General features: G+C 27.5%; 1 protein-coding gene across 9 annotated transcripts in view; it reads right to left on the bottom strand.

Moving 5' to 3' along the window:
* Window positions 1–744: 744 nt before the first annotated feature.
* Window positions 745–18,495, bottom strand: part of mrj (DnaJ heat shock protein family (Hsp40) member B6 mrj) — a 56,951-nt gene continuing 39,200 nt past the window's right edge. For all 9 annotated transcript variants that reach the window (XM_043046813.3, XM_071181432.2, XM_087150239.1 and 6 more), the window contains 4 exons: window positions 14,387–14,626; window positions 8,392–8,479; window positions 5,332–5,469; window positions 745–2,275 (listed from right to left, as the gene is read on the bottom strand). In XM_043046813.3, coding sequence (XP_042902747.1) covers window positions 2,176–2,275; window positions 5,332–5,469; window positions 8,392–8,479; window positions 14,387–14,626 — 566 coding nt within the window. In that variant the 3' untranslated portion in view covers window positions 745–2,175. The remainder of the gene's footprint in view (window positions 2,276–5,331; window positions 5,470–8,391; window positions 8,480–14,386; window positions 14,627–18,495) is intronic.

Raw genomic sequence — 18,495 nt, forward strand, 5'->3', positions numbered from 1 at the left:
CAGTTTCAAGTGTGCGTGCATGCGCAACTCATAACGTGGGTACGACATGAAGTCCGCGTGAATAATTACGTAGCAAACACCCCATTTTTCGTGAAATGCATGGGATCCACCAGATATCACTGGAGAAAAAAATTTATTCGGAAAAAAAAGCACTTTTTAAAAACGCCAGTTGAAAAATGCACCTTTAAAAGCTTTTAAAAACGAAATCCCCAAAAAAGCACCTTTAAGTACTTTTTACAAACGCTACGCACCCTGTTATGTGTTAAATTATTATTTATTTTTAATGCATTAAATTATTATTACTTTAATTGAGAAGTTAATCATTTATACTGTTTAAGATAATTTAAGTAATTCTAACTTTTGAATGCTTCAAAATTTTTTGACAAATGACTTACAAAAAAAGAGAAGGAAAATAATTAAGTGTGTTTTCCCCCTACAAAATGCGAGAACATTGCTCATAATATTAGAATAAAAAAAATTATTACATATTCAATATAAAAAATGCACATTATTTTTTCTGAAAAGTTTTTTTCTTTTTGGAAGTTGACGCTTCTGATACTTTAAATTAGTAACATGTATATTTGTTATTATAAAAAGTATCCTTGAAAAAGGTATTAGTACTAGAGAGGTTTGTCACAGAAAGCCCGAAAAAAATTTGCCACAGGGTTTAAAAATATGAATTTTGTCAAGTTATCGAGTGCCATTTTGTAGAATAAAAAATAACAAAAGAAAAAATCCAACAAGTTCTTCTCGTCAATTTTAATGGCAATACAAATCTAAATACTTAAGATCCAGCATAGGCCTTTTATTTATTTATTTTTACATGGAATATAAGTTGAATGAACAACAGCCACAAAGGGGAGAAAAGTTCATTATAATACAGAGAGCAACACATATATACAGAGGCAAATGAGTGTGCATAAGAACTACTCATCAACATTTGTGCTGCATAATAAGTCAAAAACTGCACTAATAAAAGATGCTTTAAAATGATACTGATGAAATCATTCTGAACAGGGTAGTATTTTATTTAAATAAAAAATTTAATACACAGAATATTCTAAAATATTTTATTTCAATTACGTATATAAATATTGCTTATGTTTTTATAATGTTTTCGTCAGCATTAGTATCAAAACTTCAAATACAGCATGTTTAACTTTCAATCAAGACTGCAAACTTTTATTCAGGAATGCCAACTCATAGCAATGTTTTTCATTATAGTCCACAAATCAGAATATAAACCTGCAGCAATAATTATAAAACAAATGCCGCACAAACTACTAACAAGATGTCAATATATAGCAGTGTATATGCAATAAGTGCACATTATTAAGAGAAGCCAACTGGTAGAAACGCTTTTGTATCAGTACACAGACTATTATCACATATGTGAACACGTAGTATTGCTTTTCTAAGTTTCAGAGATATTTTTCTGAAATACTAAAGATAGTTTTCAACAAAATCTTCCAATCTATTTAAAAATAAAAATTACATGACCATGAAGAAAATAAGGCAATCGAACTGTTCCATAGTTCAAAAAAAGCTTACTGTAATTCCTGTAATCGTTGCTTAAAATTCGTTGAAATAGTGAAAAATCTGTAGAAGTTGGCATAGTAAATTAGAAAGTTACCAAAAGCAGAGATATTATCTATTAATAAATGCACTTCTAAGTACAAATTTTCATTACTCTGTGAAATAAGTTATTGAATTGAGGAGCAAAATAAAAGTATTTAAATATCTTTTTCACAGATAATAGTTGAGAACAATATTTAAAGAGAAAAATCAAACACACCATTCAACTTTCATACAGAACAAAAAATTTAGAAATTTGCTTTTGTTAATGACTTAAGTACAAAAGAAATACATAATGGTGAATAGTTGTACCAATATGGGTTAAATGTACACAGCAAAATATGACTTTCACTCCACATTCAGCAAAGTTATACACATTTTTATTTCATAAAGAAAGCACTTTTATGCGACATCAAGATTTTTTACAGCCATTAGAAACAAGGTTAAATATTACAATTAGCACAAGATATATTTACATCTTATATTGTCACTCAGCCAAATAGTATCCTATATTTAATAATTAACAAACTCAAAAACACTTTTACAGTTTTAATAGTGGAATTTGAAAGCAATTTTCATTTGTGAGCATTATTTAAGCTTCTAGCGTAGTGCAAGTTGCTGTGGTACACCGTTAACAGTTCTTGATTTCAAAACACCATCTTCATGAACAGTAACTGTTTCTACTCCATTGACCAAAACTCTGTTAAAAATGGTATATCAAATAATTATATGGAAAAATTAAAATAATAAATAGAGCTGAATATTTCTAAAAATTAGAAGAAGAAAAATCTCGATAAAAAATTCAGAGTTAGAAAGTTACAAGCAACAAACTACAATTTGTTTTTGATAGCAAAAAAAAGGTGCATAAAAGGAACTTTTTAAATTTCTTTAGATAAGAAAAGTGAAATTTTTCAAAAACTGAAAATGCTATGTTTCTAAAAAAGGCTAGAATAACATTCTTCATGATTAGTAGACAAATTTGATTTAAAATAAAAAACTTAGACAAAAAAAGTATTTTAAATTTTTAAAATTATCTTTAAAAGCTTAAAATTTTATATAGACAACTTGGATAAAAAACTTATTCATTATTATTCTGTTAAATCTATCCCCCCCCCCGAAAAAAAAACACATTAATCCTGATTATTACATTTCATTCATTTTAAAATTTTAATTTAAAATTTTTAAGCTAACTAATAAGCAAAAACATCTTATTCAATATTATTCTGCTTATCTATCCACAGATATACATTTATTAAAAAAGATATAATTTAAATAAAATTTGCAAACCTACAAAATAAATCAATTTAATATACAATCTTTCACAGCATTCTAAGTATACAGATGGGATTTTATGTCATAAAAGTAAATCTGAGGTATAATGAAAAAAAAAAACTACAACTTATAAATCAGTAATGAATCCAATGATATGGTTGTTTTGATTCATTAACGTGATTTAACCACATAGAAAGCGATGAGGTTCATTTTTTGTTTAGAAAATGAAACCATGTGACCAGTCGATGATTCAAGGGGGCTTTCGCCTTATTATTAAAAGGTTAAAAAAAATTTGATGCACGAATTTAATAGAAAAATATCTTAATATATGGTTTATTGTGCTGCATTTGGTAATAAAGGAAAATTTGTTTAAGGTGGACCTTAAACATTACGTTAGTAATTTTATCAACTTTTGAAATTACAGTTGTTATATTTATTTTGTAAATGGAATTTTAGCACTTGTTTCTTCCCCCAAATTAATTACTCTTATTCCATTTCATACTTTCATGTTCAAATTCTCATGATGGAACATATGGTGACAATATATGACAAACATATGGTGACAATATGTTTGTCTTAGTAGACAAAGATAGTGATACAGATTTTCAAGAGTTGCTCTTTGTTGTCAACTCGATTGACCCTACCAATTTAATTTATGGACAGAATTTAATTTTACTTTACCTTTTTTAGATGTTTTTCTAACTAAATTCTCTGAAAATTTTTCCACTTCTCTTTATTATAAACATTTTGCCTTCTGTTTGTTCCTTCATGTTAACTCTAATCACCTTATTTGTCAGAAAATTTCCGCATTTCATACTTTTGTTATCTGCTCCCTTAAGCTCTGACTCTTTTTCTTAAACCTCTGAACTTAACTTCCTTTGATCGCTGGCTGATAATTGTAGATTTAACCTTTCTACAGTTAATTCAGCTCTTGCTTAACTTACTAGATCTATACACCTTTCTTACTCTAATCTTAACAGAGAACTTGTTGATTTACCCTTATTTTTCCCCCATTTGTAACAAAATTGCTAATATCCTTTTTCGGTTTGGTTTTAATAATATCATTTTTAGGCCTGTTAACAAAATCAAATTAAGTCTTTTAAAGATCATATTAGTTTTGATCATAGCTGGGGCATTTACCACATTCCTTGTAAGTGCAGCCTTGGCTACATCGAACTAACTAGATGAGCTTCGAATTTAGACTTAAGGAACATAATAGATGTTTCTGGTATCAAGAATACAATACATAATCAATTACTGCACATTGTTGGAATCTTAGGCATAAATTCACTTCGAACAAAGGCATCATTTTTTCATCCCTAGTCACATCAGCTCATTATGTTGCCCTGGAATCTTGATTTACTCGTATGAATACTGTTAATGACATTAGTTCCTCACTCTCCATTTTACATTTGATTTGTTGCTCTCAGCCACAGTGGTTTATCTTGATCTGTTTTTCTCTAGGCTAATGTGGTTTTTTTAGTTTTATTTTTCACTTAATTATTCCATTTTTCGCTTTATATTTCAGATCAATTTTGTTTCTTGTCGGCTCTGGCAAGTCTTGAAAATGAGCGTCTGTTTTTGAGTGCTGTTATTTCACTCATTTCCTATTTATATATTTTCGCAGCGAATGAAATTTTTTTACAAGGTCAGAGCTTATATTGTTACTTATCATTGCTTATCTACATACAATTCTGGAATAACTTGAAATAAATGGGTATTCAAAAGGTTTATTCAGAAAAAAGAATAAAGGGAAAGATAGAAAAGAGAAACAGCTAAATACATATTTTCCACAGCCATTTTTATTGAAATATTCTCCAGAAAATTGCAAAGAATTTCATATGAAATCCAAAATTTGCTTGTAATGAACAAGTTTGACAGGGATAAAAAATTCTTACTAAATCAGCTATAATTTTTATTATGAAAAAAAAAAAAAAAAAAAATAGCGTAAGAAAAATTTTTCATTTGGAAAATATCAGTTATATTTATCTTTATTGATTAGAATATTTTAGATATTTACCAATTAAAATATTAATGTATAATTTCAAAAAGAAATTTATATATACTTTCACTACAGTATAATTAATTGATAAGTTAAAAAATAAACAAAGATTGATAAGTATGAAATCCAAAATATGATTGTAATAAGGTATTTCTTAACATGAAGATAGGATCTTTGAAAATCAGGCCCAGCAATAAACAAGTTAGTTAAAAAAAAATTTATTAAATGAGCTTTATTTACATTATGAAACAAATGACTTTAAAAAATTTCTTATAAAGGACATATCAACAACATTTACAATCTATATTGCAGTGATCCTTCAATACTTCTAAGAAATATTTCAATTAAAATGTTATTGTATACACTAAAAAACCCAAATAACCATTCTTTACACTATTAATAATATACAGCTAAATACCCCTTCTGTACACTATTAATAATACATAAGTCAAAAACATTAATTAGAAACAAATAAAACTTACTTCTTAGTTTCTATTTTCTTCCCATTTACAAATCTAGTAGAAGTACTTGTCTTTTTAACATTTGGTGCTGAACCTCCTCCACTACTCATGCCTGTCATAGACACAGTGGCATTAAAACTGTTCCTAGTATCAGGAAACCTGTACAAAAAAATACATGTAATTTGTGCTAACCAAATACAAGAAAGTGCCAACCAAATGCAAAAATGAAAAATAAACTTAGATTTTTCTGAACAAAGTGGAGTTATAAGCCTAGCTAGTTCAAGGCTGAAGTAAGCAATAAATGTATTTAATAAAGGAATATGTTAGGAGATATATAAATTATCTTTGCTCAGTATAGAGCCAATGAGTCTTAATCGATATTAGGATTGCCAACATCGATGTTTTTTTAAGGTCCATTGTGTGATTTCCTAGCACTAAGGTTCTAAATTTTTATAACTAGAACATATATATTTACTTATAATACAAAACTACTGAACTGGATATAATCGATACTTTACCATTTTTTTAACCACTGAATATGCCCAGGCTCCCTAAGTTAAGAATAGGTCATCCTACCACTCTTTCTTCATACAAAGAGGATCCAAGATGTTTCATGTTTATTGAACAATAACACCAAAAGTAATAGTGGTTTGAATAATCGATAGTCGCAGTAATGGAGGATCATACTAAAGAGCAGAGACTGCACATAGTTATTTAAATTAAACATTTTCTAAAAATTGTCCTACCAAATAATAAAATTTGAACCAAGTATGATAATTTAAATTAATTAGCAAAAATGAGATCAGAAAAAAAAATATGCATTTGTAAAAGCCTTTATAAGAGGATTATTATTATTATTTTCTTTGATATCACGAAATAAAACTTTAATATTTGCAAGAGCATATAAAATGGCTTAGTCAGAAAGACATCACAGTATAATGCTGCTAATAAGGATATAAAAGATGTTAGGATATAACTGAAATTCTTTTTTTAAATACTTTCCCAACTTTCAAAATACAAATATGACAGAGCTTGGCTATAACATAATCCATTTGCAACACAGTAAGGTTACAGTACTCGAAAAATGCTTTTCATCCTGCTTGCAGTTATAGCATTTTTATTTTTACTGCTTCCGAATGTTCACACGTTCGGACTAATTCCTCCAATCATCTGTAATCAGAAAAGTGTGGTGTAATGGGTCATTTATTTCCTTTCTATATTTAGACAGATAGGTGCTTTGTCGCATAAATTAGCTTTTGTACTTTGTTGCATAAAATAGCTTTTAAGTGCAAAACCATTTGCGGCAAGAAAAATAGAGCAACCATTTGTAGGATATAAATGAAAAATATACATGACTTATTACATACAGACCCGCCAAGGGGTTAAGTTACAGTAATTTAAAACTTTATCACAACAGAGCTTACCACAATATATTCAAAGTGTTTTAGCCAAAAAGATCCCTATGCATACATTATTTTTTTTCTTCTTGCAATAAAAAGGAGAGGATGAAAGAATTGTAGCATGAAAATAACTCTTAACTTAAGTCATATCACTTTCAAGTTCTTGTTTAAAACTATTATTTTAATATTTGGGTCACAATGCAGTCTAAAAACTGAAAATTGATTATGCTGCAAAAAAGTTTTTCATATTAATTGATACAAGATGCGACTAAATCTGTAATATTCCAACAAAAATTATCCTCATACTTACATACAGTGGAATCACAGTTTTAGGTTGTCTATTTCATATGTTGTCCTAAGAAATTTTTCGCTGGTTCGTGAACACTACCTATGACATTAATGTTAAATTATACCAGATTTTTACGTTACCCTTTTAAAGAAAATTCCTGCTTTTATGCTTATTTAAGAGATTAAAATCTTTTTTCCTTACAAAGCTCACAAAAGCTTTTTTTTTCTCTCCTTTTATTTTTAATAGAATTGTTTATTAGCTGTTAAGAGCTTTTCTGACACTCTTATTGTCCTTTTGCATATACTAAGGAATTTTTGCCTATAGTCCAGAGGGTGATGAGATAGGCAAAGCACATAAAGGGTGATTACAGAAGTATGGGAGTTAAAAATATAAAATTTGTAGAGTGGAATTTTAGCAGTAAATTTCAAGCTTAGAATTGTGGAATTAAGGAACATTAGACTAAACAACTAGTTTGATAATCACTTCTTTTTCTTGATTCTGGTGACCTGCAAGATTCTTCAAAAGCAAAAAATAAATGTTGAATATGAATTTTATTTCTACAGCATTAGACAGTGTCTACCGAAATGTGTTTTAAATGGGTTTAATAAAGCTTCTCTGGATTAATTGCTCTTCAGTATGCAGCATTGGCTCTTCAGACTAAAACTGCATGTCTGAAGAAGTTGGTGAGGTGTAAATTGACTGCAATACTCATTCTACTGCTTTTCAATGTCTTATTTAATGCCTGCTCTAAATGATAGTGATGAAAACAATGAAGATGAACAAAAAGTATTGGCTGATATACCTACAACTGATCAAGAGTTAAAAAGCTCAAACACTCTGAAACAAAGCAAACAGCAAATTTGCAAACAAATTTGCAAACGATTGATAGTGATATTAAAATTGTATCTAAAAGATTACACATTTTTTCTAGTAGTTCATCTTGTAATCGTTAATTTTTGTAGAATACCCTTATTTTATGTAATCCTGTTTCGTGTGTTTTTTAATGCTAGTTCTATGAAAAACGTAAAATTTGGTTTCCACTGTATATACATATACATAAGGTGAGTTCATCTTTAAAAGCATTATTAAAAAAAAATATTATAAAAGCATTAAAAAAATGTATAGAATTGTTGAAATTAGAATGCAATGAAGAATATTTCATTTCTATCAAAAGAAACAAAATAAAATAATAAACACTTCAGAAATTAATGTCTGAAATAAATTTTTTTTTCTTTTCTCATGATCACACTACATTTAAATGAATCATAAATAACTTTTTTTGACAATTTGGAAAAAACAATCAACACTAAAAATAACTAAATACATAAAATATTCAATATATCGTCAATAAAAAGATAAATTGCTGTTAATTTACAAAAATGACAAACTTACGCTGAATTCATATCTAGGAAATTAAATGGAAAAGAACTATGAAAACCAAATCCAGCTGTTTGAAAAGGATCACGTGTTCTAAGACCACCTAAAAATTGGAATTAAACAAAATTATAACGTATACAAAACAAAATTATCAAAATTATTGTTTATCTTCAAAGCTTCTCAAGATGATGAGCTGCAGGAAATAAATATTAAAAACTATATATGGCATTTTAAAACAATTATTTAAATTTTATTTATACACTTAATGTTCAAAAATAATTTTCTTATCATTCACACTGACAACTTAAGAACTTAACACAACTTAAAAACATTGAAATATATTTTTTAAGAAGTTAAATACTTTATATATGTTACCAGCAAAGTATGAATACATATGCCGATTTTAAGCAGAGAATGAAATATAAGAATTACTGCATACTTCTCCTGAGAACTGTATGCTAAATAATTAATATCTGGCTATTCTATAGAATGACTAAATGCTATTTGGTCATGAAAGTCCATGTTACTCAGGCATGAATTATGAAAAAAAGTCCTGATAGAGCTATTATATGAATAACGTGCATTCTCAAATATACAAATGTTATTCTGAAACAATAATGAGAGTGCCGTTAAAAAAATTTATTCAAACTAAGAAAAATGAAAGTTGTACAAAACAAAATTAACGCATTTCTTATTAAGGGAAACAAAATTTATGCATTTATGTAAGGGAAACAAAATTTATGCATTTATGTAAGGGAAACAAAATTTTCATATAAAAAATAAGAAATTAAGGTTTGTTGCATCATGGTAGGCTTGGATGACATTTTGAATTCCACTTCATCTCATTCAAGACGAAAAGGAGATTTATTTCATTCCTTGCTGGTTTCTCATTTGGCATTCAATAGAATGTCTTAGAAATGTGTGAAAAATGAATCATTTCACACATCGCTGACTAGCTTTCTACATTATATACAAGGGGTGCACAACCTTTTTGAGTAAAGGTACAGCAGGTAGATTAACGAAGGGCTGTATGTATATTTAGACTTGTTAGATGCAAATATGACAATTTTTATCAGTAAACTTAACATATTTGCTTAATTATTTAGTTTATTTAAAAATAAAAAAACTTTTTTTAAAAAACTTCGTTCATATTTTACAATAATTTATTTATTAAATATAATATAATATATATATACATACATATACCGGGCCAGCACTGAAGATTTCAAATGATTAGCCAGTAAATTAGCCAAATATCAAAAGTATTCACAAATTTTTGAAAGTCTTTGCCAAATGCAAATCTTAAAAATTTTTATGATTAATTTTTTCCCCATAGAAAACTATTTTACAGGGTAGTGTGTTTCAGGATTATATTATTTGGACCCAATTCGAATTGGTTATGCATCGCATCTACCAAAAATTACTGTATCAATACCAATTTATTTAGAAAAATTCCTTTTAATATAATTTTGGAGATGGAGTAAAAAATATTTTTTTCTATCGAATAGGAAAAAAAATCAAAATTTCATACGCCAAATTTATGATTTAATCACATTTGGCAAGATGGTGCGCTTAGCGCAAGCCTTGTGTGTGTATATATATACACACACACAAATATTGTGGGAAGAGAATATAAATTCGAACCAAAAAAAAAAATTTAAAGCTTACAGAATAAAAGTGCAAAATTAAATTTACACATTTGATAGAGTAACCTAAATTTGAATTAAATATTTTTATTAAAGAAAATGTACAATCTTTAAGCAAAAACCAAAAATTAAAACAAATCCATTAAAATACAAAATAAAACTCAATATTTATTTAGTATTAATTTTCGGATATTTCTATTTCTTGAATTATTCGAGGTATTCATTTTACATAGAAAACGTTTTTGTTATAATTGCTTTATAAAAAAATCATTTAAGCTAAAAAAATTTAAAATAAAATAAATTACAAACAGTAAGCAGTTTAAAAACTCACGCTCTCCTCAAGTTTTTGAATTTTTCATGGTACCAACTGCTGAAATGGCGAAAAAATAACTTATATTTACGATGAAACATACACATATAAATTGTATGAAATATTGATAATTTAAATTTGCAATCAGAATCTACGTATCGTACTAACTACATAGTTAAAGTAACGTGATCATCAAAATCACAAAAAGCATCGCAATAACTTCAACAAAAAATCATTACATTTACTATGAAATTAGCATGATTAAAGTCACCAATAAGTGATTATTTAAATGTGTTATTTAAAACTCGCACATACTCATAAAAATCCGAATTTTTAAAACTGCGCGAGAATGCTTCAGAGAAACTGCCGAAAAAAATATTGAAAAACAACTTGAATTTACAATGTAATTGGCACAAATTAAGAAGGGCAAAAAGTGATAAATTAAATGCGTGATTTATAACTCACGAGTCATAATATCAAAATAAACATATTTGGAATTTATAAACCAGGTGGAAATCAGTAGTTATAAATGCCAAAGCGATCTAAATGTCACTCGGATTTGTGACGAAATTGGAAAAAACAAAGCATATCAAAAAGTGATTATATAAATGGGCAATTTGAAATTTGCGCATCATAATAAAAATATTGGATTTTCAAAATCAAGTGGAAAAACATACCAATAATTTTGCTTGCAAAAAAGATAAAATTGGCAAAAATATAGTATGTCAAGAAGAGATAAATTAGATCGATTTTTACCTCATGAGTTGTAATAAATGTATTGGGAAAATATAAACTAAATGGAAATTAGTAGTTATAAATGCAAAAAAAAAACGAAAAAAAAAAAAACGATGCAAACGTTATTTGAATTTATGACATCGGCACAAATTACTAAAATTTTAAAATCTTGTATTGTAATGTGGAATTTTGTAGCAATAACTAATGAAATAGCGATCGAGAAACAACATAGATTTACAATAGAATCAGAGCAAATTGAGCGCATTAAAAAGTAATTACTCAAATGTGTGATTATATACAACGCTTATGCTTTGTATAAACTAGAAACATCTAAATAGTTTGCATTCAAAGATAATGCTGCCCTAAAATTTTCACCAAATTATAATTAACTTTCATAGTTTGGAGAAAGTTTTTCTCCTAATATCATAGTTACATAGCTAAAATTAGCCCTATGACTAGGACTGGGCTATAAATCGATGCATCACGAAATATCGATTTAACACATATATCTGCAGGCCGATATAATGACTTTCGTTTTAGGCGATGCATCAGAAATCTGATTTAAGCTGCCGAGAGTGACTCTCGTTTCAGGTGATGCATCAGAAATCTGATTTAAGCCGTCATGTAAGACAAAGCTCGCGGTTTAACGATACAACGATTTAATATGTGAGAATACTCGCATACGCTAACGCTGTCACCGCGGAGACAAAGACTAATTTGATTTTGTCTAACTGCGAGCTGTAGATAGTGTCTAGCTACAAAGACGATGCTAGTTTCATGATGTTGAATAACGAAAAGCGAATTGAATCAGAACTCCTGGTTTCGTGCAAGGATTGGTGTTGAGATATAACGCTATGAATAGTTTCTTTATGTGCCATTTTTGTCTTTGGAAGTTTACTTTTCTAGAAGATTATTTTCAGCTGGATTTACGTTATTTTGTGATCGATGAGCACTTTACTACTTAGCGATCGTTTCATTGTGCATTATTTCGTCAGTTTTTCTTCTTTCTTTTTTTTTGTCTGCCAGGATTTAACGATTCTTGTAAATTATTTTTAGTAGACCTACTGTTATTGGCAATCATTGCGCAATCGCTATTATCTTAAATTTTTGTTCTGAACTCAATCTTTTAATGAAAAGAAAACATGGAAAAAAAAGATTCTTCATTGTTTTGTTTTTCTAATTATTATTTTTAATTTTAAGCGATACAATTTAATAAGGGTATTTTGTATTTAACTTTGTTATAAAAAGTTAGTTTCTTTTTTTAAATTTATTTAATGCACGTAAGTATAATAATTTGATAGAATTTGATTATTCTTAAACAAATAAATCTTCAGTCATTTTTAATTTTAAAAAAAATTAGCTTATAGTTAAAACAAATATTTTTTTTAATTGAATAAAAAGTTAAGCAATGATGTTTTGACGCTTTTTAATAATTTAACAATACTTAAAAGTATTTTTTAATTTTTCTTAAAATTCTTTCAATACTTGTTTGTTTTATAATTTGTTAGACAGTCTGTATCAGTTGTAAGCAAATAAATCCATAGTCGATTTTATTTTCAAAAAAGAAAATAATAATAAATAAATAAAAAACTTACATTTATTTTTACATTCATTAAGTATAAAATTAGACCATTAGTTAATACAACGTTGCTATTTTAAATAAATTAATTAAAAAAGGTCTAACAATGCTTCAAAAGCACATATTTTTTTCAACAAATAATTTAAAAAATGTTTTACTGAAGAGAACATTTCTTTAGTTTGTTTTTTTCCTTTCGTTTTTTTTTTTTTTTTTTCCTTTTAATTTTTAATGTATGTATGTAAAATATTTTGCTAGTTTTATTATTATTTTTAAACCAATAAATCTCAGGGTCATTTTTAATTTAAAAAATTTTTTTATATATAAAGCTTGGGTTTATTTTTACTTAAGACATTTAATTTTGTAATCGATTTATTCCTTTTATTTATTTTTTATTAATTTAAAGATTTCTGATAGATAATTTTTGAACATATGCTAAATTGCAATACATCGCTATGTCTAACAGACGATGTATCACGATATAAAATTTCTTACATCGCTCAGTCCTACCTATGACTATAGCTTCTTGGTAGATGCAGAGCTTGAATCAAATCCTGCTCAACTATTTTTTAAAAAAATCAATAACAGAGGTCTGCCCAGGGCAAATTTACGACCATTTAGCGGTACCTGCACAAATTCAGCACTAGAAAAAACAGTAATTTCACAAAATACTTTAAAAAAGCAAATTCTAAGATTCTCTGATTCAAGCCTTTTAAAATTTTGTTTTTGAATCCCCATAAAAAAATATATAATCCCAGAGTTTTTTAAATGAAACAACGAGGTTCTCTCTCTATGAACTATACAGGAAGTCAATATTCGAACATCATTCTAAACATTCGAACATTATCTTTAACATTATTGTAAATTTATTCTAACAGACCTTTATTTTTTTTCCTCGTAAATGTTCTCGTAATGAAAATTATTTTTAGTTCTAGTACTGTTAAATGCAAGTTGAAATTTAACTATGGACAAAGGATTTTTAAATTTGGATACAATTTTAAGCTCGAAATTTTACAATAGCAAAATTATTTTTTAATATATGGGGAAAAATATAGAGAGAAATTTACCAGTCCTAAATGATTTTTATTTGTAGAGACAATTCTTGAAAATAATTTCTTATATTACCATACTTGGTGTTGATTTTTTAATTTAACGTTTAATTTTCACAAATTATGTCTAAATTTTCACAAATTAGGTCTCTCAAACAAACCTAGACAGAACCCTGAATAAGAAAAGAAAAAAAATGTCTCAATCAGACAGTTGAATCTAAATATAATGTCTTTTCTGACATATTCGGATATAAGTTTTAAATAAATTTCAGTGATCTCTATAACGTAAAATCTGACTTGTCAGACCAAATTTCTAAGTTTATTCTTGATTATTTGTTAATAAGAAAATCATGTATGATCTTCAATACACAAATACTCAGTTACATTCAAAAGACATAAGTATGAAATTCTTAACTTAATATTTCCCTTTATTATTCGCTTACGATATATTCTTGAATATTATCTTAAAAACTTATCTGAACTAGTAACTTTAGTAAAACATTAAATATTTCCGCCTGGTTAAGCTATTGAGTGACTTTATATAATTTGTAAACAAACTAGAAAAATATCTAAATTTGTAGAAAATTAGACAAAAAGCTTAAAATCAAAAGATTAAAAAACTTTATAATAAATTTAAAATTTTTAAATAAAAAAGTGAAAACTAAACATTACTAAAACAAATTATATACATTACCGCTGTTTCCATTGTGGCTTTTCCCAACTTGGTTGTTGCCAAAGAAATCAGCAAAAGGATCTCCACCAAAAAATTCTCTGAACACATCTTCTGGATTTCGGAATGAAAATTGGAAAAATGGTGAAAAGTCATGATCGAAATCTGTTGTAGAGCCTCTCCCATGATAATTTCGGCGCATTCGTTTGGCACCACCATCTAAACCTTCTTTACCATACTGATCATATATTTTACGTTTCTTTTCTAAATGAGATACAAAATTATAATATTAAGGTCTAAATAATAAATTAGAAAGTATAGGAACTAAAAACAGTATACCTTATCAATAAAACCCTACTTAAAGAATAGTGAAATTAAACTATTCTGTTAACAAATTAGCAACGATTATTTATACCATTTCAAAATATATCACATCAAAATCCTAGATTAGCAAACAATGGCTCTTACAAATGGCATAACCAAAATTTTCAACAAAAGATAAGCGCCTTATAAGGTCTTACTTTTTAAGGAGACAAAAATATTTTTGGCACTTAATTTCTTAAAAAAAAAAAAAAAAAAAAAAAACAATTATATGTGATATGCACAGAAATGAATTTTTTCCCCCACTGTACAAAATTCTTCGTATATATATATATATCTTTATTTATAAGAGAATGGAATGATAACACATAGCCAATCACAGAAGACTTCTGGTTAGTAACGCACAAAACAGCCAATCAAAATTGAGAACGCATGTATGTGAAAAGGTAATAATTTTTAATAATGCTGTCAAAAAATACAAAATACAAACTGACCTCAAATCAGGGTTGCAACTGAAAAAAATGAACAAAATAGTTGCTTTTAGTAGAAATAGTTGCCATAAACTATGAAAATAGTTGCCTAAATAAGAACAAAAATTCAGCAAAAATAAGACTAAAATTTTATTAAATGACTTAATTGTCATATACCATGATCCATTAAGTCAAGTTGGTGGCAAATATGATAATTTTTAAAAATTGGGTTTTTTAAAATCATGCAGAATTTCGTAGCAATAACCGTTGAAAAGGTGATCGATAAGCGAAATAGACTTAAGATAGAATCTGTTCATATTGAACGCATTAAAAAGTGATGACTTAAATTTGAAATCTAAAATTTTTTATTTTTTAATTATTTATTTAATTTTTTAAAATGTTATTATCTTTATTTTAAATTTTTTTTTTTTTTAAGAAAAGAAATTCAGTGTGTTCAGAAGATTTCGCGGGTCGCAGGTTTTCAACCCAATTTATGCTAAAAAACATTGCTAGGAGTACAGAAAAGTCTCCTAATAGTCTCCTTTTCCTGAAAATAGTTGCTTTTTTTAACCTTTTCTGGCAAAAAAAAGTTGCCATAGTCGCCTCATACTGAAAATATTTGCATTTTAGTCGCCTGTGGCAACCCTGTCAAATAAAACTCAGAGGACTTCGAATCAAATAATTAAGAAAACTCTACTATTACGTTTATAAAAAGGAAGATTTATTGACTCAACAACAAAATTATAACATCGCCATTCCAAAAAAAAAAAAAAACTCTTGTTACGTAAAGCTATAAAAAGACCGAACGATTATTTATGCAAACGAGTATATGATTATTATGAAAACTTCATGTAAACGATTGTTTATGACGTCGTTAGATAAAAGTGTCATTAACGCAATATTATCCGGTGTTTATTAATAATTTTGAGTGGCAATGTAAAAAGATAGTTGTTCTAAAGTTTTATAATAAAATTTTTGTTTTCATAGAACGCAGTTATTTATTTTAGAATTCCATTATATTTTAATAGCTTTGATAAATCGGGTAGAGTTATTGGAAGCACGAATCAACACTCTCTCAAAAAACTATTTACCTTCCAAATTATCAAAATATTAGTATTTTAAAGTAAACTCTATTCAATATATCTTTTATAAAAAATGGATCGCCGGAATATCTTAGGCGATATCAACAACGTCATAGAGCTGAACATGATATAGCTGCACAAAATTAACTGGAAAATAATCGTAGTGCTATCAGTACGCGATGGCAGAATGCGCGGCGAAGAAGCTTTGAAAAGTCAAGGTGTTTAAATGAAAACGAATACCTTGGGTGTACTTACGAATACTTCTGATTGAAACTAAAATATTTTGTCAGTTGACAGTATTGAAGTTAATTGAGAAATTACTTGCAATGATATTTGATTTTGAAATATTACTTAAAATCAACTTATTAATATTACATGTTTTAATTTGTTTGTAATTTTTGTAAAGTTTTTTTCCATCAGGTTTTAATTGTTTTTAGTTTAATTGTAGTTTTTAGTTTAATTGTTTTTAGTTTAATTGTATAGGGAGTGTCCGGCATCCTATAAGATCAACAATGATTTGAGTTAGGCTTTACCACGAGTGCTTCGGATACGGAGATCAATCTCCGGCTAATGCCCTATAGTAATGTGTTAAATAATATTGCTTCCTTGCTTTATATAAGTTTATAATATTGTTTGCATTGAAATTGCTTTTTATATAAGTTTATAACGTTGATAATAAGTTCCTCTGACATTTTACAATCCCATCATATTCTCTCTATGTGATGTTGGTGCAGAAAAATTGCCAGCTAATCTCCAGGAAAACAACTATAAGTTTGTTTGAAAATGTAATTGCTTAGCAATTATTGGGGGTTGGCAAGTGGTAGTGAGCAGGGGACGCAGCCCTCTAGTATATACATAAAATTATTAAAATGCAATAACATTTTCAGACTTTACATAATCATGATAATATCCTTCTATTTTTTAAATAAATAATGACTTTATTCAATAATGTATGATGAATACCTAACATAGAGAGGTAAACAAATAAGTGAATGTTCCCCAATTAAATTTTTATTTAAATTTGTAATTGGGTTCAGTATATATTTAATAAAATAGTTTAAAAAATTTCAATGATTTTATAATTAAAATATAATTAGCATTGAAGCTAAACATTTCAGTCAGAAGTCAATTAATACATGGTACCTAAACTGAGAGATCCCTATATGACATTATAGACCTTTTAATCTATATTATTCTAAACTAAATAATAAAAATATAAATTTTATCATTTCTAAATTACTAAAGATCACTTATTGCATTTGTTAAATGTTAAAACGTTTCTCAATTCATACTATTTAAAATCTTGTCTCTGAAAACTAATGGGGATTTCTCCCCCTAAGTATCTCCAAAAGAACTGAAAATGTTAATAATAAATCCAATAAAATACGACTGCAACAAAAATCCTAAAATATTTTGCACAACTAGTGAGCTTTTTAAACACAAAATGTTGGGATTAAAAAATTTCATTTAATTCTTATCTTAATTAAATCAAAAGAACAAAAAGGAAACAAAAATTTTAAAGTGATGTTAAGTTGTTGTACTGAACTATAAATAGAACACTGCAAGAACGCCATCAGCTTGTGTGACGATGATGGTGAAGGGGCTTTATCAGTAAAGAGATTAACAAACAAAACAAAAATGTTGGTTATTGGGAGAAAAATTTGGTAATGCTTAATTCAAGTCCATAATAAAATTTCAAAATTCTCCATTCGATTTCAGAGGACAATAGATAAAGCCTGAAATCCCTAAACTATTGCTAAAGGCAGGGTTGGAAATATGATTGCAAGAATCCTTCCTATCAAATTCAGTTTAGCGCAAGCAGATCCACGAGTAACATGTAGAATGATGACGTATTGGTACAATAGGGACAGCACGCTAGGACTGTTGTTGAATGAATTGTGAAAAAGAACAGAACACTGCAAAAATATCACACTTTTTCCAAAATTCATGGGGATAATAGACAGGGCAAAGAAGAAAGAAGAAAAAAATAAATTTATCATACTAACACCCAATGAAAAAAGCACCTTTAAGCACATTTCAAAAATGTTATGCAGCACTAATATTACTAATTAATTTACAAAAAAATGCTTTAAATATTATAAATAGAATTTTATGATGTATATTTCCGAATAATGTTTAAAATAAGCACCTTATTATAAAGACTTACTTTTCAAGCACTCAAAAATATTTTTAAGCACTAGATTTTTTAAAAAAATAATAATTTAACTACGATTTTTCTTCCTATTGTATAAATTAGTGT

This window comes from Parasteatoda tepidariorum, chromosome 8 (assembly GCF_982258835.1).
Source record: "Parasteatoda tepidariorum strain Cologne lab strain chromosome 8, Ptep-v5.0, whole genome shotgun sequence".
NCBI classification, from domain to species: Eukaryota; Metazoa; Arthropoda; class Arachnida; order Araneae; family Theridiidae; genus Parasteatoda; species Parasteatoda tepidariorum.